This window comes from Halichoeres trimaculatus, unplaced genomic scaffold (assembly GCF_033239565.1).
Source record: "Halichoeres trimaculatus isolate MK-OKI-2021-1 unplaced genomic scaffold, fHalTri1.1 fHalTri1_scaffold_5, whole genome shotgun sequence".
Classification (NCBI taxonomy): domain Eukaryota; kingdom Metazoa; phylum Chordata; class Actinopteri; order Labriformes; family Labridae; genus Halichoeres; species Halichoeres trimaculatus.
In genome coordinates, this window is record NW_027437183.1 from 7,612,501 (window position 1) to 7,635,297 (window position 22,797).

General features: G+C 39.8%; 2 protein-coding genes across 3 annotated transcripts; both read left to right on the top strand.

Moving 5' to 3' along the window:
- The first annotated feature begins 6,326 nt into the window (after window positions 1-6,326).
- On the top strand, window positions 6,327-10,492 carry dmrt3a (doublesex and mab-3 related transcription factor 3a). 2 transcript variants are annotated; one of them, XM_074670888.1, is made up of 2 exons: window positions 6,327-6,726; window positions 9,207-10,492. In XM_074670888.1, exons 1-2 carry the CDS (start codon window positions 6,327-6,329, stop codon window positions 10,217-10,219), a joined length of 1,413 nt encoding a protein of 470 aa, XP_074526989.1. In that variant the 3' UTR covers window positions 10,220-10,492. The 2 variants fall into 2 exon arrangements, with proteins under 2 accessions (XP_074526989.1, XP_074526990.1); XM_074670889.1 differs by having other exon boundaries at window positions 9,216-10,492.
- Window positions 10,493-17,155: 6,663 nt separating this feature from the next.
- Window positions 17,156-21,460, top strand: dmrt2a (doublesex and mab-3 related transcription factor 2a). The gene is made up of 4 exons (XM_074670956.1): window positions 17,156-17,207; window positions 17,655-18,075; window positions 19,815-19,917; window positions 20,273-21,460. Exons 2-4 carry the CDS (start codon window positions 17,704-17,706, stop codon window positions 21,376-21,378), a joined length of 1,581 nt encoding a protein of 526 aa, XP_074527057.1. The 5' UTR covers window positions 17,156-17,207; window positions 17,655-17,703; the 3' UTR covers window positions 21,379-21,460.
- Window positions 21,461-22,797: the final 1,337 nt, after the last annotated feature.

Consider the following 22,797-nt stretch of genomic DNA (forward strand, 5'->3'; position numbering starts at 1 on the left):
CCCCAAATAAAGAATTTGAATTCTAGGACATTACTAAATTGTAGTGCATGACTATTTAAATGAAAATACAAACAAGAGAAGATTTCTAAATCCACATTTTTTTCAGCTTGTCAATATTAAAATGTCTGTGTTCGCTCACTGCCATTGACGTCTATAGAGGCAGGGTCTGGCAGAGTTTGTCAATCAAAATCATGCTCGTGAACTACTGTGGGTGAGAGCGGTGCGCTCTTTGGATGAGAGCTCAGCATGGATATGAGGAGAAGATGTGAGATGCCAGAGGCATAGTGAGACGCTGCAAGTCAGAAACGTCCAGGCAGCTCACGCTTAAACTGAGGATGTGTCGCGGTAGTTTAGAGAGAAAAAGCAGCGTGATTGTGAGAGAATTCAAGGATGGAAGGCCTAGAATTAATTAGAAAAAAATGTATGTTTTGTCTGTTTTTGGATCAAAAACAGGAAAAGAAAAAGAAGAGAGTCTCCTTAGGTAGTTTTGGTGTTTACATAGTCTTAGAGAACTATATTATTTGGGTCTTGAAAGATTGTTCAAGATGCTTTGAAAATGGCTGGCAGCTAATGGGTTAATCTGGGTTAATTTTTATAACGCATGAATTTGTGCTGTAATTAGTTAATCTAACTAACTTGTTTAAGTGACAGCCCTAATTATTATTTTCATATTTATCTCACGTTATTGGGTTCGAGATCTCAAGAAAACAGCTGAAAATAAACTTTTATTTAAACTGAGTTTATAAATATCTGTAAAACAGTACAATGCTTTTTTATATTTTCACACACTTTTTCTCCTTTTCTTCTCTGTGTCATCAACATTTCTCTAAACAAACAGAGATCACTGGTTTATTGGCCTGTGTAAGACTTTGCAGCACCAGCTTATCGTAACTTAGAAAAGACTGAAAATGTTAAAAAAAAAAATGTCTGAAGAACAGCTGAGATGGGATGATATATATATTTTGTAATAGTTTATCTGCTCTCATTAACGGCCCATTATCTTGGGTTTGAAGTATTTTCCTTTCAAAACTACTCATGATTTCTATTCTCAACAATTTTTGGGGAGTTTTGTTCTCCAGGCAGTTCCCAAAGTCCTGGTACAAAAGTTTTTACACCTAAAAAGTGCACCTAACAGGAACACCTTAGATCTGTGTGAGTCTGGGAATATGGAGACTGTTATCAAGCCAAAGGTAAAAACCAGTTGACACCAGTTTATACATTTCTGACATAAAACTAGACCAGCAGGAGGAATCAAAACGTGACAAACTACATCCTCCTCCTGCTGATCATCATGTTGAACACAACACCTGTATGTGCAAAATGTCCCTCTTGAATCTAACCTCCTTTTTTTCTTTCTCAACTGAATTACCACCAATTAACCCGAGAGCATAGCTGCATACCCAGGCCTTCATCTGACAGAATTAAAAAACCCAAACTGAGTGTAATAAATTCATATGTGCTCAAATTGTGACAAAGAATTTACTATTTAACTGACTTCTCTGTGCATTAATTAAAACAAATAGTTTATTTATCTAACCCCCTACCTTTTGGATAAAGTATGTGCTGCCTGTAGCAGAATTTACAAACATGTTTCACACATCCATGAGGTTTTAAGTATTGTTAAAAAATACTCTTCAGTATTAAAAGAAGTACTTCAGCCAGGTGTCTGTACTTGATGTTTTCTTTGTGTGTTTGCGAGCAGTGCTGGAGGATTTGAAGGACAGGCAGAGCCGCGGTCATAAACGTCCCGCCCTGAGAGCAGAGCACCAATAAACAGGCCGAGGCTGACGGACTGAGCCGACTTAACAGGCCACGGTGAAGCTGTGCATCCACAACTAATCTGAGGACGTCACCCGTCATTTGTCTTTACACCTGATCGGAAACAGCGAGGCAGCCTTCAGGAGGACGACACTCCTCTCCACAAGTGGCTCACAGGCACGAAATAAGATTTTTCACTCTCGTATATTATGATTAAGCTCTCAATTTCCCGTTTTATACAGGAGGCAGTGCCCTGTGTTTTCAAAAAGGTGAATAAGGAGCATGTAGTGTCAAATCCAAACATATTTTTAAGCTGATCTACAGAAATTAAATCATACAAGTTTGGTTTATTTAGCTTTTTTCTCTCAGCCTGTATCCTTCCTCAGTTAAACTGTTTGTCCAGTCACCTAAATGAACTCACAGACTTCCTCTTTTTCCCTGGAGACCAATGTTTCTGACTGATGTTCAGGGCTTTGTCACTGATTCAGACATCCAGCTAATTCCCCCTGTAGGAACTCTGTGTCCCGCCTCCCCGGGGAGCATTAAATCAGCGTTTCTCTGACAGGACTTGTGAGTGGCAGAAACGCCCCCAATCAGCACCTAATAATAACCCCACTCAACAGAGGTCAGCTCCTCCTCCTCCTCTTCTTCTTCTTCCTCCTCCTCTGGCTCTGTGGGGCCTCCTCTGCAGGAGGAGTTCATTCTGAGCGGAGTGATTGAAATGTGGAGGCTGTGGTTGACTTAGTGCCAATGAACATTACAGAAAAAAAACTAAGGATAGAAATAAGGATAGAGGAAGAAATGAAACAGATTAGCTGGTGTGATTTTATGCATTTAAAAACAACATACACTAATTTTAATGTAAATGCTCACAGCTTTGAAAAAGAGAAGAAACAATCACAATCTATGAAAACATGCCAAACTAATAATCAAAATGCTCTTTAGATTTTTAAGACTTATATATATCACAGTTGAGGTATTAAATCTATAATGACGGAGGCTGTGATTAAGTCAGTTTTAAAACTGACTTTAGCATAAATCTTCTCTATGAGCCTGTCCATTTTGACGTTATGTTCGAAACGTCCCATGCTGCTTTTACACAAATAAACCTGGTATTGTCTCCTGTCGTTCAGAAATAAAAAACAAGCAGAGAACAGAAAATTATCACCACTGAGAGAAATATGTTTTATCCAAAGCCAAGTTTTATACAAATTTAGTACAAGTTTTCACCTGAATTTAAAAAAACAAACACTAAAATATCTGAATTTATGCACTTATACTCTACAGTAGTGTGAAAACTGAGAGTTCTTAAATTCTGACAAACTCTTAAAACTTCTAAAACACTTTTTTCTAGATTCTCTCCCAAGATTTTTTTGGCAGCAAATCCAACACCACCAGTGATTTATCATCAAATATCAGACACAACATAAGTGACTGTTTTTATCTAAGTTTCTCATGCTTTGCTTGACGCACTAAATCCCCCACCACCACACACAGATGCACTTCCAGGTTGTGTCAGTTTTGGCGCCCCCTGTGGACAAAGTGGGTACATCTTCCCAATCTTATCCCGCACATGCTGAAGTTGTTTTCTTACAAAAAAAAAAAGATAAATAAATAAATAAAAACATCACCTCTTTCTTTCTTCTAACAGCACAAAATTGCTGAGAATTTGCTGTGGGAAACGTTGAAAAGAGGCTGTTTCTTTGGCCTGCAGTAAATTGTTTTGTCTGGTACCTGCTCTGTAGTTACAGGCATGAAAAGATACATTTTTATTCTTCTCTCTTTAGCCTTGCTTAGTCTAGTGTTGGTTTTCAAAACTTTACCTGTAATTTCCTGTAGTTGCCTCTCAAACCCCCTCAGCTCCTAAAGAATCAAGTCAAAAACTGCAATCTCCTTGTTGGCGGCTTTGTCAAATGTGGCGTTGGGATTTAGCTGTTCTGTGGCCACGTTATCGTCCAGTTCTGGTGTAGCTTATTTCTGCAGACTGTGTACTTTTCTTGCCTTTAAGTTTGCTGTTTATTGTAAACCCCAATTTTAATTGTGTTATGAGTGAAGCTGGTATTTTAGCTCTTAGGGTTTGATGTGTTTGTCTAGGTGGTGTTCTTGTGTGAAGTCAAAAAAATTACAATACCAATGTTTTTGTTGATCTTGGTAGCTTTTTTGGATCATATTGAGGCCTTCTTTTTATTTATAGCTTTTTAAAAATATTTTTATTTTATCTAACCTTTATTCAACCAGGAAAAGACTTGTTGTTGATTGAAAGTCTCCAGCCAACACAACATGTACATATGACAAATACCTCCAGGATTCAAAAACATCACACGTCAGACAAGAGGAATCTGCCTCCAAATAATTAAGGATCTGTTTGAAAGCATCCATCCAGAGACCAAAGTTTCAAGTCTTTCTGTAGATTGCTCCAACTAGAGGGGGCAACAAACTTGAAAGATTTTTTGCCAACTTCAGTCCTGACCCTGGGAACAGGGAGTAAAATAAGATCCTGTGATCAAAGCCCATAAGTTTCTACACTTAACTGTACAATAAAGATTAGGAGAAAAAGTAGAAGCAGACCTAAGATATACTAATAAATAAAAAGACACTAGGAAAAAAACCTCTTCAGAGAACTTTAAGGTTTTGCAAATAGATGGACAGTAAACATCTGAAAACAGACCCTGCTGCACTCTCCCATAAATCTCCACAACCGCACACAAACTGAATATGTTGATGCTTAAATTATGATTTTTAGCAGTTACCAAAGTTTAGTCTTGAGTTTCAATAAAACAGTTTCATCTGACATCATCACCAAAGGAAACTACATTTTTATAATGGTATTTTTTCTTCAGGTAGCACATTTTTTTACTGCTTATTTTCTGAATTGAAAGCCCCTCTATCCAACCATCACTGCTCAACAAAGACAAAATCTGTCCTGTTAATTGAAATCTATTCATCTGTTAAAAACACTCAGAACCTCTGTGTAAAATATTCACGCTCCTTTTCTTGGGGCACATCAGAAAATATAAACTCACACTAGGCCTGGTGTAAACACTGATGCATCCTGCAGTATAAACTTTTATTTCACTTTGTGTTTTACTCTTTATCAACGAACAACATGAATAAATTTATTATGCGTTGTGGTGTAGGCGTTCACCGGCCGCCTCCCACTCCCACAAATCTACTCGTCCGGCACAAACTGCAAAGCCACTCTAGTCACCTTGAAATTTCCTCTGCTATTTTCCAATTAAAAGCTTAATAGCCCTGGAGACGGGCTTCATGTGGGGAAGTTTACCGTGCTCTTATTCTCTGTAAGCCGTGCAGCCTCCGATCCCATTATTTGCTTGAATAAACCTTTTTTACGGTCAGAAATGGGCCCCGGCTTTGTCCGGTGTTATGTTTCAATGCCCTCTATTAGTCCAGCAGAAGGGACATATCAGCGTCCTCGACATAGTTCCCAAAGGGCTTTTATACATGCACAGAGCTAATCGTCTCAGTTATGTACGACTGCTAAAGCTGCACGAGGCTGAGAGTGTTGTGATGGTGTGAGGAGCTGAAAGCAGCAGGCAAACAAGGAGAGGAAATGCAGATGAATACCCTGACCTTTAAATTTGATCTTTGATTACTTTTGTTGCACCTTTGAATCTATTTTATGTCTGAGTGGAACAGTTTGACTTGATGTTTCACACGCTTTACCCTTTATTTTTAGATCACACTTCATGTCATTTAGAGTCATTGAAATCTCAAAAACAAGAGATGCTCCAATTGTCCTTTAAATCTCAACCAGGGATCTTTCACCTTCTTTTTCCCTGTGGATAACCACAGTTAAAACAGCTTCATAAAATACTATTAATGTGTTTTCCTACCTTTGAATTCAAACAACAAAATAGTTTCTTTTGATCCATCATTAGGAGAGTGAGTTTATCTCAGGCAGGGATGCTTCCTTTTAATTACATCTTATCTAGTTAAACAGGAACTCATCTGTTGTACTTGAAAAATCTGCACATCATCTTTTAAATGTTGGCTTGGCTTTGCTTTAGAAGATGCCTGTGCTGTGTGCAGCATTTTTAGGATGTTGCAGCCTCCACTGAAGGTGTTTCTTCTTTTATTATCTGCAACAAGACTCAGTCTAAAAACCTCTGACACACATGTAGTGAAAGGAGGAGATACTGTACTGTTTCTCGTCCCCCTGAAATTCCAGCACAGGTGTAACAGTCTGATTTTAAAGCAGGCTCTGCAGCCTCTCAGAGAAACATGAGGGATTAACTGAGCTCCACTTGCAGTTTTTTTTCCTCTCTCGTGGACATTTTTTGCAGCGTGCATGCGCGTTGACGTGAGTGACAGCGTTTGGTTACTCGTCTCCATAAGCGCGTGTCAGCCTGATGCGTATCTGTGCTGTCATCCGGAGGAAAGGTGGATCCCGCTCGACAAGCCCACTCCTCTTCTTCTCCTCATCGTGTCATGCGTGAGGCAGAGTAGCTCCATCCTGCTCCGTCTCCAGGACCACATCACTCCCCGTCCCGCCTCGCGACCCCGCAGATGCTCTCGTGCGTCTTGGAAAACACGCAGAGTCAGGCAGAATGAACGGGTACGGGTCCCCCTACCTGTACATGGGGGCTCCGGTGTCTCAGCCCCGGGCCCCGCTGCAGAGGACCCCCAAGTGCGCGCGGTGCCGGAACCACGGCGTGCTCTCGTGGCTCAAAGGTCACAAGCGCTACTGCCGCTTCAAGGACTGCACGTGCGAGAAGTGCATCCTCATCATCGAGCGGCAGCGCGTCATGGCCGCGCAGGTGGCGCTCCGCAGACAGCAGGCCAACGAGAGCCTGGAGAGCCTCATCCCGGAGTCTCTCAGGGTGCTGCCCGGCATTGGCATGTCCGGAGCCGGCGAGGGGAACCAGGCAGCCCCGCAGAGACAGGAGGAGCTGGAGCTGAGGTGGGGCAGCGCGGAGCCGGTTCAGGCCGGAGCGCAAACATGCACAGGTAAGAGGAGAGAAACAGGGAGCAGTGTGAATGTTTTCTAATTATATTTCTGTACAAATATTTATTTTATTTGACTGAACCAAAATAACAAAATAATGCTGAGAGATTTTCACACAGCAGATTAAACAAAACACTTTAGGAAATTATAGATGATGAATTCACCTATAGTTTGAGTTTAAAAACACTTGCTTGGAATAAAATGTGAAAAATATTTTACTTCATAATATAAATTGTTTACATTTTCAACTGTAATTGTTGGTCAAGGTTTTTGTTCAATCTTTAGATGTGGCCTATAAACAGATTACCCTCAGGGCTGCATTTTTGTGCAGTTTGATATCTCATGAATGCAACATTTTGAGAACATTTTAATTTCTTAATTATTTAGAATCGACAACACGTAAAACATCCTATATTCTACCAGCTGTGCATCTAAAAATAAAGTCAGGATTGCTGTTCAGCTACATTGGTGGATTATTGCAGAGTTAAATTTGCTTTTAAATTCATTTGCAATCATACTTTATAACACCAGCTCAACAATGTGCTGTCACATCTCTGTCACCATCATGACAGCGGCTCTGTCTTCTCTCAGGTCATCAATTATCCTTCAGACCCACAAACTCTTGTTAACTTTTTTATATATAACAATCATAACTTAAGCTCATTTATAAAAAGCAAACCAAGAGTATAATAGTGTGATGATTATAATCAAGCCTATTTTTGGTTGTTTTATGTATCTAAATAAACCAAATATTTGAACATGTATTTTTATTCTTGCAGATATTCTACACATTTAAACATCACTTAATCTCTGCGCTGCAAATATGCCTTTGCATTTGTGTGCAATATTTACTCTGCTGTTTTCATATATACATTTACATGTATCATTATAGTTTAATTTGTGTGTTTTAACAACCTGGTGACACATCTCTTTACAATAACAATCCTATAAGTTAAACTCGTACACAATGTTCACAGTGTCATAATAATAATAATAATAATAATAAAAAAACAAAAACTAAAAAACTAAAACAAATGGAGAACCAATTATGTGAAATGTTATTTTACCTGATTTAACCTCATCTTAACAACAAAAGTGAAATTTTTGTTAAGGTAGCTAGATATGATGGTTAGTATTTTAAAAATGTATCATTTGAGTAAATTTCAGTCAAATATATCTGTAAATACTTTTTACAGCTATTTTTTAGGATTTGAGTAGTCAATTCTGACTTCTTACATGGTTTCATGTGTATGCTGTTTTGTGACTAAATAACTAAGTGGATGTCTTGATCATCCTGCAAAACAAACGTATTTACAGATACAAGTAAACTAACCTAACCTAACTAACCAATTAATGATTTCCTAATTAGATTACAAATATGTTTAAGAGCTGGTTTTTGGCTTTACAGCAGCAGAAAACAAATATTTTTGGCTAGAATAAAATCACATAGTCCTTTTTTTTCTAAATTGGGTTTTTCAAACACTGATCTTGATTTGATTTAGATTTAATAAAAATTAAAGGATAAATTCTGTTTTTTTTTTTCTGTATTTTTAATACGTTTTATGGGTTATATGTAATACACAGATGTGTTTCCTGACAATAAAGGTAAACTCTTTACCTTTATTTGTTATTTTGTTGTGCTGTATTTATTGGGGATCACAGCTTCTTATCTATTTAATTTGACTTTTATGGAAATGGATAATAAATGTGGGATTCCTGGATGGACCCACAAAATTAAAATGTAATCACACGTTATTTTGTATGTGTTTTTAGGGCTACAAACGGCTTTGTATACTATACGTGTATTACGTATTATACTGATTTTAATCCTCTTTTTTAAAATTGTATAAATAGTCTAGAAAATTTACTCAAATAAATAGCAAAAATAATTGCAAAAAAATGAAAAGCAAATTTCTAGAAATTTTGGCTTTTCTATGACATATTTACACCCATGTTATCAGTTCAGTATCTAAACTTCAAATTTATTAAGGTTGCGGCTTGTCGTTTTAAACTTTTGGGCTCGATCAGCTGACTCCTGATCAGCTCCACGCGCAGCTGAGATCCCAGTCATCAGCACGAGACAGAACGATCGAATGTAATCCCCATATATTTCTGCACGAGGTCAACTTGAGATGAAAAGTTACCGAGCAACGAGCGATCTGTTTACACGGTGTGGTCAAAAGGCATCGAAGAGAGATTCTTCACTGACACACACACACAGTCAGCAGTTTGTGTTTACAGCTTTGCTCAGGAGAAAAGCTCAGAAACCAACATCAGTCTGTGTGTTGGAGACAAGCTGACAGATGGATGGACTGATACTTTCCCTCTTTAAAGGCAGCAGTTTGCTTTGGAAGCTTTAATAGATAAAAGTGTCTAATAGATGAGTGTGTGTGTGTGTGTGTGTGTGTGTTTTTCCTGCTGAATGTTGTTTTTGTGTTTCATGTTCGAACCCGTCTCTGACTGTTGGTTTCTGGTTCTGCAGATCCTGCAGAGGACGCTCCTGATGAGGTGTCAGGAGGTGAGAACGGGGGCAGCAGCTCCAGTGAGAAGGAGCAGGACCCAGTCAGCTCACCTGAAGGCTCCAAACCGAACTCCTGTTACACCCCAGAGCCCCCAGAGACCCCCACACACCCCGAGGAGAGCCGCTACAGTCTCCCCAAACCCTGCAGCACCGAGAAGGAGGCCAAAACCGAGAGTCCGCAGAAGTTTCCAGTCACCCCCACGGAGCAGAGCGTGCTTATTGAGGGACTCGCGGGCTCCATCAACCTGCCCTTCAGCCTCAGAGCCAACAGGCCCCCGTTGGAGGTCCTCAAGAAGATCTTCCCCGCGCACAAGCCTCCCGTGCTGGAGCTCATCCTCAGAGGCTGCGGGGGGGACCTGGTAGGGGCCATTGAGGTGCTGCTGTCCAGCAGGAGTCCTGATGGAGGCGCGCACGCGCACACAGACCCTCACGCGGACGCCTTGGTGCTGCCTTCAAACGGACACCTGTTCGAGCACGCGCTGGGCTCCTACCACCCGGTCTCTTCCTCCGCTAAGTGGTCTGTGGGCTCTGCTTTCCGGGTCCCTGAGTCCCTTCGATTCACATCCGATTCCGCTTCGGGTCCCCTCGGTGTCCCCTTGCAGCACCCGTCCTTCCCGCAGCCCACGCGCTACCCACTCATGCTGCGTAACTCTCTCACGCGCAGCCAGGCCAGCCCGTTCGTGCACAACGACGTGACTCTGTGGAACACGATGGCGCTGCAGCAGCAGTACCAGCTCCGCTCGGCAGCTCAGTACGTGTCCCCCTTCTCCACCGCAGGCCCCGCATCAGGCCCCGCAGGCTCCGTGTTCCGCAGCTCCCCCCTCCTCTCTTCCAGAACCTCCGAGGAGCCGAGGATCAGCATCCAGGAGGAGAGCTGCACGCTGGGACCCAAACCGGGCCTGTACTCCCCCGAAGAGGAGTACGAGGAGCGCTCCGACTCTGCAGACTCCCGCATCCACAACTCCTCCAGCTAGACCCTGAAGGACTACAGCAGGGGACACCAAAAACGTGTTAATGTGACAGAACTCTGGGCGGTGTGTGTATATTTTTGTTGGTGTCTTGTTTAAGTTGTGTCAATCAATCACTTCCTGATCAGCTGATGTTGATCATCCAGATGTCACGTGACTCCAAACCAAAACAGATGAATGTAAAGGACTGGCTTTGATTCAGATGTGTCACCTGTTTCCCGTGAAGCATGTTTAAATACTGTGAACACTGTGACCCTCAATGCATGAAGAGTATGCCAAATAAACCCAAAGTTTCCCAAAACACTCAGACTGATGAGTTCAGATCTGTTCTTAATTCATGCAAGGTAGAAAAAACACAGCATTGATTGTTTGATCAGCTTGTGTTCACATTCAGTGGGTATAAATATAACTCTAATGGGAACATATGTTTAAATATCACCACAGACCTTCATGAGTAAGAAACAAATAGCCTAGTAGAAATGTGAAAAGGTAATATATTTCACAGTATTCCATAAATATTTCCTCACAAAAGATTACGCTGTCTTTTGCGGTTGCAGAAACCTCTGAAAGAATCAGTGTATACTGTGTTTTCAATATGACATTTCTAATAGAAATCAGAAAAATAAACATGACTGTTTTCTCTTTGAAAAAAAGACAAAGGAAAAACCAAAAACTAAAAACTGTGTTGTTCTAAACCAAAGTGCAAATGTAGGTTGAAAATGCTCCTCTTCAAGCAAAGGCCCATCTTGTAAAACTGTACCCAGGTAAAGCATGATGATAAGATGAAGACTCCCCTTAATTTTTTAAAGTAAAAGAAATTTGAAGATTGAAATTCAAAAATCTCACATTTTTTTTATATTTGCGCTCAAAACTCAAATAGGTTTTGTTGTTGCTCAATGTACAGAATTGCATCATGGTCTGGAATGAAACTACATGGAACAGCCCTCTTCATATGATGACCTGTTTATGTTGTTGTGGCAAGTAACCCAGCAATGATATAAGGAATGGGAAGACTTCCTCATTCACAAAGAAAAAAACAACAATATCAAACCCTTTGATTAGAATAATATAATATAATATAATATAATATAATATAATATAATATAATATAATATAATATAATATAATATATTTTAAACCACCAAATAAGGGCAGGGATGTTGATGGGCTGTAAAGCTGTTAGAAAACTGTCCCTAAAGTACAAAATTGTCCTCTTAGTTATGATAAAATGACTGAACATACTGAAAGTCAACCCACCGGTGGTTTCAGACATTAGAAAATAACTAAAAGCAGAAAAAGATGCTCTTTTTGTCGATGGACTCATTTTCTTTTTTTAGGTCAAGAAACACCCATCTGTTTTGTAACCAAACTCCCAAAGGAGCTTTAGGTAGCAGTTAAAGAGTGCACAAGGCAGAAACTTAGATGAATTAAATGTGTGAATTACATTAATTTTTAATCTCATTAAAATTGAGCAAATTGGAATAGCAACCTAAACAAATAAGTGGTCGATAATTTCCAACATTATTCAATAAAGTTTTATGTCATGGTCATGTGAGTACAGCATGTCTTTTTGTTTTGATTAGGACATTCATTTATCAACCATAGTCTGCAACAAAACATGTCAAACACACACCATTCAAACCATAGATATATTAAAATATTTTTATCTCATTAAAGTATTTCCACTATTTCACTATCACTTATAGGGATGTAACTCAATCTAACCGATTTAAAAGCTGTAGATCTCGACTAATTTTGCTTAAGTTTCTTATCATCTCTGAACATTCCTCTATTTGCTCTCCTGAAACATCAACAGTCTCTCTTCTAGGTTAAACTTTCAAATGCTGCCATCTAGTGGTGAAATTCCACTACTTCATGTTTATGGCAAAGGCAACACATTAAGAATGAGAATTTAAAATGAAATGAATGCGACAGAAACAATCAAAGATTAAATGGATTTTAAAAATTAAAAAAATAAAGTGCATTCATTAAAAAAAATACTGACTGACATTAAGAAAAGGTAAAGTAATATATATATTTATTTTCCAATTGCATGTAATAATACTTTTAGACCTGCATTTATTAAACGTTCCATAAAATCATGGGACAAAAATAAATCATTTATGTGCTAGTTTATTTTAAATTACTTGTAGTATTCTATTTTGCATATCCCCTCTTTAAATTATCTACACCTATAATATTCTCAGTTTGTTTTGCATATCCAAAACTAATTCTGTTTGATGTAAAATAGCAAAGTCAGACTGATCTTGCTGATATTTTCCCCTAAAACCTGCTCAAATTCTTACTGCCATATTTCCTTGGATTTAAACTTGCCATGATTTGCTTTTTAGGCCTGAGATGTGTCGATTAGCTAGCTCTGTTCTGCCACCTAGTGGACAAAATCTGTACTTCTATATTTTAGTAATAAAGGCTTCACTACTCATTGTAGATCTATGTATTAAACATTAAAAAGAAACTTTTATGGTTCATATGGACCATATCTAGGAGACCCTCATATTATATTGATAAATTAAATAAAAGGGAAATATTAAGTTTTCATGGGACAAAGCTTTTGTTTTTCTTGGAATATAATCAAATTTGGTTTATTTTCCTTGTTCAGCTCTAGCAGCAATACATGTCCACCTTTGTAAAGACGTAATTCTGTTTATATGATTTATATATTGATCTTTGAAGGGGACTTTTACATGAAACTGTTGATTTTTCCTATTTTCAGTCATACCTTTGCTGAAGTATTTCAGTGTGTCCTCCACAGCTGAGAGTCGTCCTGTTTGTTGCACCTTAAGGACGAGAGGTCGAGATGTCAGAGTGTTTCAGACAGAGACAAATGCCGCCCGCCTGGTTAAGTATTTGAGCTGCATGTGTTGTCGCTCCATCAGAAGCTAATTAACATAACAGGATCCCTAGTGATCCCACACTCTGCTCCTCTGTCTATACACAGCTCCGGTTACACTTTACGGCTGACACAGTGGGACACTTCCAACAAGATGCTGCTGTTTCAATCAGACCTCAAAGTAAACTGGACAGCGTGTGAGAAAGTGTTGTTATGTGTCTGTGTCCTGCTCTTTGTTGTGCTTGTTAAAAAGGAGAAACATATGATCTATTAGAGCCTGTTTGTTGAGTCTCCTTTCACAGTTGAACATCAAAATAAACGCTGGAGTGTGTTTGATGGATAGATTACTGTTTAAGAAGTCAGATGCTGTGATGGAGCTGTATTTATTAACTTTAAACACCTTAAACTATCAAACTGTTATGATGTTTATGAAAACTCTCTGAGAGCAACATTCATTTGGAAACAGAATATACCAAATAAAAAACCCCAAAAGCTTTAATCCACTCAGTGATCCACTAGATGGCCCAAGGACCCCAAAACACTCTGTGTTCCTTGAAACTATTTTAGTAAAGTCTTTAACTCCTTTATGATTACCTGTTAACTTCTCTCTTGAGAGTGTCAAATATCTGAATTTTCAAGAAATGCCTTGGATTCCTGAAATCTATTCAAATAATCATAAAAACTACGTAAAGATTGACACATAGACTCCACACGTTTTGAAAAACCTGTACATGACACCAAAGCATCTCAACACAGATTCACTTCAAGGTGAAATGTTACCCCTGTTGTATTAGCTGGAGGCCCCTGAATATTTTCAAGGATACATCCCCTTTAAATGATTCTGAAACCCAATCAAAGACTCTTGATGATCCAAGAAAACACTGAAACATAACCATATCCCCTTTACTAATGCCTGGAACCTCCCTAGACTTGCTTCAATGATTACTTCTCTTGGTCCCTTAAACGTTTTCAACTCCATTAGTTTTGATATTTATGTGATTATGCCTGAAACAACCTCAAGGAATTTCTGGAATAACATCCCAGATTTCAAGATTATAGAGAACAGCCCATGGATCGACCACACCTGAAAGCTTTTCAAGGATTTCTTGAGCAACTTAATGACCATTAGATACTTTCAGGGACTCAAGAAACTGATTTGGACCACTTGAAGGTCCCCTCAAAACACCTGGATTGACTTCTGAAAACAAGGGTGACTTAATTGCTATTCTATTGCAAAACCTGCCAAATATAATGTCACAAAATAATACATTGTGGTCTACTCTCTAGGCCATAGGCCTGAAACTTCTTAACCTCTTGACCAATTCAATAATCTCTCTAATCCATCCAAGGATTCTTGTACACTCCTGAGGAATTCTCCAGTCATTCCAGAGGCCCTGAACTCCATGGGGACATTAGATTTCCATAAAGGCAAATGAGAGCCCCCTTGAGGGCCCATGAAACCACCTTAAATACTCATTACCCCTTCTAGATTCCAAAGGCATACCCCTGAAACTCCTTAAAGACTGCCTGGATGCTCAAAAAAAAAAAAAAAAAAAAAAATCCTGGAAACCCATCCAAGGACCTCTGTAACCCCCCTCTGCTCTGCCATGATGAGGCCGCGGACACAGACAACACATTTCACCTGGAGGGTCCGGGTCTGTGAGGATTCTCCCGTCTCACCGTTCAGCCCTCTGCCCACATCAAAGCATTCCTGACGGGGAAACGGCAGCCCGGGGTGGCCGCTCGTAACCCCCTGTAATAAATTAAGACGAAGTGGCAAATAAAGCTGCACCTGCAGGCCTGACGTCTTCACCTCCAACACATGGAGGAGCCGTTAGGAGGCACCGTCCTCATCTGGGGAGAAACAGGACGACAGGGACGGAGAAACGGTTTGAAGAATCAATTTTGATTAATAAGTTCTAAAGTCCAAGCTGAAATGAACATTTATCATTTAATTAAGTGTTCAACAGAACGTTAATCCATAAAAATTACGACGCAATCCTAAATAAATGGCGATGACGAAGCAAATTCAAGCTAACGTTCGTTTCGTTTGCTAGCCTTAGCTCATGTGCATCAGTTAGGCCATGAGTACATGTCATTAAAGATTAATCCCACCCCCAAATACTCATATTATGAAAATAAAAACCTTTTTTTAATCGAAGTATTAGGTAAAAAGCCTTTACCATTAGCTTAATTTGTTCGCACTATGTGCAAGAAAAAAACCTAAGTTTTGCACAATCATAATCATAATAGCCTAAGTACAATAAACATACAATAATAGAGAACATTTGAGAAAAACATGAAATAGGTTTTCAAATGCTGCATACTACTTAAAATAGCCACAGATAATCTTCATTGTTTTAAAATTAGCTCGAAGTTATTCAGAAGTCAGACTGAATAACTACCCTTGTCTGGAAATGAATACAACACGACCGTGACTCCTCTTAAAATATCCTTTTGTTCGTTTATTTCACGTCAACAGACAGGTAAACGGACAAAAGGTGAAAGTAAACACTCTTTTTAACGCTACAGCGTGTGGAGGGTTGTATTGTCCTGTAGTCAATTCCCATGCAGCTCTGTGTAAACGCTCCAATGTCTCCTTTTTTCTGTTTTACGTCAGGCGTACCTTCACTCACCAAGCTGCAAACAAAAGGCCATACATAGAGAGCTGTCCACATTCCTCTTTTAAATTTAGGAGACATCGGTTACACCCACTGATGCACCACGGTTGTACTTTTTGTGAACTCGGACCTCATCAAATATTATCTGAATTTTATTTTGAAAAGGCGAATAACGAGTGATGAAAACCAAAACATATAGTTAGCTATAATTATGCAAGGAGAGCAGGGACAGGGTTTGAAAAACACTTTTCACATCCATTACAGGTGAAAACATTATTGAGTTTTTTTGTTAAATAAACTCCAGTTTTAAAGGCCATGATCTCCTTTGAGAGTTCTTGTTACCGTTGTTTGATTTTAGTCTGTTGTTTTAGTATAAGGGCATTGGGTTGATCATCAGTCAAAGGTGGTTGGTGCTGTAGGGATATTTTAAGTTGCTTGTTTTTGTGTGCAGAACTCTAATACATGCTGACATGGTGTTTTCTGTTCTGGTGTGATTGTTGTGAAAACACTGTAATCATTCCTAGGACAAGCTGCAAAAACCTGCAGGACACATTGTTCATCTGTTAACCCCCTCCTTCACAGGGTAGCTAAAACTCTGATGTGTTGCAATAAAAAAAATCACTTACTGTAGTTTAACTGCAGTTATATTGGGCACTATAATTCCCCCTATTCTAGATATTTTTTTGGACAGTTTGGTGTGACAAGGCCACTCCAATAAGAAGATGATTTCCATAGGGTTTGCACTGCAGCTGGGATGCTTTAAAAGAGGGCACCTCATTTTTTTTTTTAAACAACTAATTTACCAGTTGGACACTCAAAAAGCCAAACATGAGAGTAAAGAAATAACTCTGCTATGACATGGTGCAAGGCCACATGTTGTTAAAATAAGGCTTTGTCACTTTTTCATTGTGTAAAGCATCATTGTTGCTGTGTGATATGAGTCAACTAGTAGAAATCTAAAATTTAAAGAATGTATGAGAGGAATTTCAAACAATTATTCAAGAAAGTTATTCATGCCATGCACATCAAATATAGCACAGTAGACAGTTAACGGTCAGCTCAACAAAGAGGCTGGCTGAATAAAGTCACTAAAAATAAATATAAGGTTACATAATTAAATCTGTATTGATTTTTATTTTTTCTTCGATGAATTGCTGAACAATAAACTCGTTATCAATAGAAAGTATCACAATTGTTTCTAAACGTTACTAGGAGAACCTCATCCGCCCAAATAACCGCTCGTAATCCTATTGGTTGGTGCCAGTACAGAAACAGCCAATCAGAGTCCAGAGAGCGCAGAGTGAGGTTATTCTAAGGAGTGGCGCTTCATGTGTCTGTTTCAGAAGAAACTTGGATCTGTCCGGAGTGTGACTCTCATTCATCCACTCATTTAACATACAATAACAAGCCAACTCTGGAGTCTTTACAAACCTACTCTGCTTTTTCGTGTGTGTGTGTTTAATAAAAGACGCACGACGTGTTCAACACGCACTGGACGGGACTGCTGGATCAACTTGTGGAGGTAAACCGAACTCTTAAAACTTCTGTTTACTATTGGAAGTGCTGCATTGAATTTAGATTAATCAGATTTAAATCCGGTTTAACTTTCTAAAAATGATTATAAAAATTGTAGTAGGTAAATAAACTTTTAAAAATATTATACAAAGCTTTATTATCTGGTTTAAAAGATTTTTTTTGTTGTATATACAAAATGTAAGTTTTCTAATTTTTACATTGACATTGATAATTTGTAAATATTAGATGAATAATATATTCGCATGTTAAACAGGGACTTGAAGGTTGTATTTTATTGAAGAAGTCTGTTCGTTATAAAATGTATTTGCATAAAGAAATGAGCCACTGTGAATTTGAAGACATGGTAAGTTGTGAATCGGTTGTAGCTTCTAGTTATGTAAACTCTCACAGGTCTAAATAATTTTACGCTAACGTGCTGTATTTTTATCTGCAGATATAAACTAAGTGTATCTACACACAGCCGGCGGAGGAAGAGGTCAGTCATGTCAGATATTGCCGGTTGCGAGTTTGAAATCGACGTGGAGAGTTTGGAGACCGAGAGTGACGACCCGGCAGATTGCTCTAGTCGGCCTGGGTCGGTGCCGCTCGGCGCTGCCGCCTCGGAGGACGATGGGGACGGTGCAAAGAGTGACGACAAGCCGGGCCCCAGCGGCCTGTGTTCGGGAGACCAGAGGAAGTTGAGCCGGACACCTAAGTGCGCCCGCTGCCGAAACCACGGTGTGGTGTCCTGTCTGAAGGGACACAAGCGGTTCTGCCGCTGGAGGGACTGCCAGTGCGCCAACTGCCTGCTGGTGGTGGAGAGGCAGCGCGTGATGGCGGCGCAGGTGGCCCTGAGGAGGCAGCAGGCTACGGAGGTGAGCCGCACTCTGAGTGTGTGAATTATCAGACTATGAAGTGATTTCATTTAGGAACTGAAAAGGCACATTTTGAGCACTACAGCAAAAATTATTTGACTTCAATCAGTTGAGTCCAAATGCTTTTATTTGACAGCTAGCTCTGCAACAATGATGGTCAAAACAATGTAAAATTCCAATAAATCAAATCAAGTATGTTCAACAAGTTAGTTTTTATTAAGACACTTCCCTAAGGCCTGTCTTTGACAGCAGCTTTGTCCACTTCCTGGAGATGTTGATCTTACTTCTCAGTTTATTTACTTTGTGAATCCAGGGACACTGTCACTTTTATTTGTAAGCTGTAAATGCTTGCTTCCTCCTACAGAAGGAAAAGAGCAGAAATAAACATGCAAACGTCAGATTTTATTCACTTGAGTAACAGCGTATAATATTATAAATATTTGATGGTGCTTTTGTAGCATCCTGCTTTTACCAAAGTTGTTTTTCAGGTTTTACTGATTTTAAACAACCTTTAAAGGGGTTGCTAATCCTCTTAACTTTATATTCCAGTTATAGCGCCTGAGTTAGTGCAGGTTAAGCTGTAGTGTGATAGGGTACAAAAATCACAGTTTTAAAACAATAGAGGTCAAACAAACTGTGGAAAAAAGGTGACACATTCAGCCACGAAATACGAATGGAAACATTCAGTAATCAGACACTTCTGTGGAAACCCTAATGTGCACGGAAAAACCTGTTTACTTCGGGTTGATCAGCAGATACAGTCTTTGTTTCTTTCACAGTTGTATTTACATAAACAATGCAAAGCAAGACAACGAGGCGGAGCTGATAGTGCCAACTTCTTAGACTTTACATGAGGCACGTTTGGTTGGGGTTGTTTTTAAACCTACTGGAGCCTGATGATTAAAGTTATTCTTAAATTTTTGATTCTGTTTTGGTGCCTTAACGTCAATGTGTTTATTTTTTAAACCCATCTTAAGCTCATTAAAAATATAATTTTTCCCTCCTAGATCACTCTAAAAATCTTTTGATTTTGGAAACATGGTTCAGTTTGAGCATCTGCCTGCGTGCAAGTGAAAACATAAAATCAATAAACAATTTAGCCTTTTGATAAGATTTACTATCACGTGTCTATGAACAATTACTGAAGAAGATTTATAAGGGGATATAAAATGTGTCGATCTCCTCCCATTATAATCTCAAAGCAAAATATTTGCAGTCTGTGTGAAATATGAATATGTGTGTGTGTGTATGAATGAGTGTGTGTGTTTTGACTGTGGTGACATTCAAATATGTGAAAGTGTCTGTGGTGAAATAATGAACCACGTCAGCTGTGGTATTTTAAAGATGATACCAGATGGGTGTTTTGAATGTGTGTGTGTAGGGTGTGTGATTCATGGTGTGTACTTTTTTTAGCATGTCAGGCTAAATGTGTAACTTTTATTGCACAAACGTGTGAGATGTTGTAATCAGATCGATGTGTAAGACTGATGAAACTTTACAGTAATGCATTTAATGTATCTTTTTTTTTAACACACATTAACCCGTGGGCCTAAATCTTAATATAATGCCGGGCTTGAAACAATCTGAGGACTATTTTGTAATCCTTATTTAAATTTATAGGAATAAGCCACTCCAGCAGATGTGATTTTGACTTCAGCTGCAAAAAATCGTCTCCTTTTTTTGTATTGTAAATCTTGAAATCACATCTTTAACTTTATTGTCTTTCTGTTATTTCTCAGGATAAAAAAGGAATAACCGGGAAACAAATTCCAGCAGAGAGGAGGACGATATATCAGCGACACATTCGACCATCTACCATGCTCGCAAAAAGCATCCTTGAAGGTAAAACGCCGGCATATCTGATACAGAGATACAGAGTTTTCTGATCTCTTTCCTTTTTCTTCTGCCCTTTTTTTTAAACTCTGATCATCTGCTCCTTCTGTAGCTTGTTGTGGACTTCTAGCCTTGGTCTTAAACAAATTACAGAACAGGGCAAAGATCTTGTTGAAAACTGTAATCAGTGTCTTGATAAACTTCCTGGGAAGCAGTTATTTGCTGGTTGCTGAGCATGTTTTGTGCTTCAAGTGAAATATCCACCACTGCATGTTTATCCGTGAGCACTCTGCATGCTTCACATCAGCTGTAACCGTTTAATCATAAAGATATTTGAATTAAAGCTGGGTTCATCTGCTGACAGGATATCGTCCGGTGCAGTCTGATCCGTTTCTGGCTGCCAACCCGTCCCTTCCCCCGCCGCTGAGCGATCGTATGAGGAAGAGGAGGGCCTTCGCCGACAAGGAGCTGGAAACCATCATGCTGGAGCGCGAGTACAAAGAGCGAGAGCTGCTGGAGAACAGCCAGGCAGCCACAGCTTCACTGCTCTTTCCTAACAACATGGTGCACCATGCCACTGAGTACAACTCGTATAAAACCGCGTACTCACCTGCAGCTCAGGCCGAGCCGCAGCCCAAAGAGCTCTGCAACTTCCTGGGTCCAAACTGCTTGGATCTGAGCATGCAGTACCCAGCTGGGTCCACTAACGTCGAGCTCATCGCCTCCAATGTCAGTGTAGCCACCACGTACCGTCACTATCCGCTGCAGTCATCACGAGGCGGCTTCATGATGTGGCCTCGTGGTGCAGCTAACCTGGGTGACGCCCTACTCTACCAGCAGTGTCTGTTCAACGCCACAGCCGTGCAGAACATGAAGCCAGGTGCCGTGTGGGAGCCCAAGGCGATGCCAGCAGAGAGCCAGCCGCCAGAGCAGGAGCCAGCAGCTGCTCTGGCTTCAAAACTGGAGGGATCTCGAGCCGCCGCCATGCAGGACTCGTCAGACCCTCAACGGGCAGATCCTAAACCTCCTGTTGTCTCTCAGGGGGGGCAGAGAGAGTGCTCAGCCTTTTCTCCACCTAAGAGGAGCTTTGGACAATCCTTCCCCAACAACTCGCATTCCCACAACTCCAGCCAAGTCCTGAACAAGCTGAGCAAGGACAGCGCTAAGCTCTCCATGAAACTCAACTCCTTCCACTCCCTTATCCAGCACTCACTGAGTGAAAAAACCAGCAGCGGGGCCGGGCCGGAGCTCAGGGCGCCGTACTGCAAAGAGCTCTTGGAGGAGGCCGCACGAAAGTTCAGGGAGGGCTCCAGTAAGGACATTCAGGCTGTCAAAATGAGCGACAGGTACGCCAAAGACTTTCTGTCCAAACCTGTGGGGACCAAGATGACATCCAGCGAGTCTTTGTCGTTCTCTGTGGAGGCCATCCTGAAGAGACCGGCACCTGCTATGAGCCGAGCATTCCATTAACTTCCATTCAGACCGTGCACTAAAAACATCTCAGTTTGAGGTTTGTGGGTCAAACTTAAATACACAGGCACTGCATCAGAAATAAGACCAGCTACAAATCTGTTTATAATATTTATGTACAGTATATTGTATTTCACATGTGCATGTTTGATAACTTTATTATGTAGAGTATTTAAACATTACCCCGATGTTTTCCTCATGTCAATAAACTTTAAAAGACTGAACTCTTTCTATAAAATGTCTTGAATTTCATTTTATGCTCCGGTTATGACACGTTTAACTGTGAGCAGGTTTTTGTTTAGGTCAGATGTTAGTCTGCACCCTCTAATAAATCTGCATGCTCTTCACATTCACACACAGCAAAACTCCAACACCAAAGGGGAGCATAACACGTAACAGAAACATGCAAATAAATGCAGATAAAGGATGGTTTGTTCTTAGAAATGAGCTTCTTTGTGGTCTTTGTAAAAACAAGTATTGCACAAACAGTCCAAGTACAAATTTAAAGAAGGAGGGTAAGCAGAATAGAGATTTTGATGAAAGTTTTGTATTTTTGTTCCTTTTAGGTAAATATCCAGTTTGCACTGTTGTGTTTTCAAAAAGTTACATGAATTCTGACAACAATACATGCAAGAATATAAGTTTCACGCATCCAGTGCCTTATGAATTCAGAAAAGGTTTTATTCAAAGCAGCTTTTCCTTTGTTTCAGGCTCAGTTAATTTAGATTTGTAGAGCTCTGACACATTTTATACAGAGCAGAGAGAAAAATCGTCACTAATCGGGTGGAGGAGTTACTTTTGAAACATTTGCACCAACCTGCATTTCATTTTAGGCTGTCACAAATCACACTCGAAACCTCAGTTGCATAATCTTGTGGATAAAAGTTTGATGACAAATATTTTCCTCTTCATTCCAAAGTCTCATCTTGTTTCCTTTGTTGATTGTTTTGATGGTGTTGTGTGCTCACTTATGCACAAATCACACAAACTGAACACATAAATGAAGTGTGGATGTGGACTAACTGCTCTCTGGGGGCCTGAAACATGATACCAACCTATAAATCAATGAGCTGCATCATCTCATCTGCTCAACATGAATTTCTCCACTCATTCCTTTCTAGTTACAGGCTCTCAGTGTGTGTATCTGTGTCTGCGTGTGTGTGTGTGAGTCAGCGCTGAAAGACACTCCAAACATGGGTTTCACATGAGCTGCAGAACACTGATCCGTGCAATAATGAACAAGACGAGAAGCACTCTCTAATCTCTTCTTTCTGGCACAAACGCTCACTGTTCATCTGCAGGTTTCTGCAGCCAAACCACTCGACCTCAATTTTCTCATCACTGAAGTTTTTTTTTTTTTTCTTTCACGCTTAAGCTCACTGAGAAATCTCATGTCAGGAGGAGTCTGTGGGTGTGTGA

What these genes read in the sequence shown, in the direction of transcription:
- dmrt3a (XM_074670888.1), top strand. Translation starts at nt 6,327, where the DNA reads ATGAACGGGTACGGGTCCCCCTACCTGTACATGGGGGCTCCGGTGTCT. An exon ending in CGGAGCGCAAACATGCACAG is followed by an intron (nt 6,727 to 9,206) that starts GTAAGAGGAGAG and finishes CTGGTTCTGCAG; the next exon opens with ATCCTGCAGAGGACGCTCCT.
- dmrt2a (XM_074670956.1), top strand. Translation starts at nt 17,704, where the DNA reads ATGTCAGATATTGCCGGTTGCGAGTTTGAAATCGACGTGGAGAGTTTG. An exon ending in GGAGGCAGCAGGCTACGGAG is followed by an intron (nt 18,076 to 19,814) that starts GTGAGCCGCACT and finishes GTTATTTCTCAG; the next exon opens with GATAAAAAAGGAATAACCGG. An exon ending in CGCAAAAAGCATCCTTGAAG is followed by an intron (nt 19,918 to 20,272) that starts GTAAAACGCCGG and finishes ATCTGCTGACAG; the next exon opens with GATATCGTCCGGTGCAGTCT.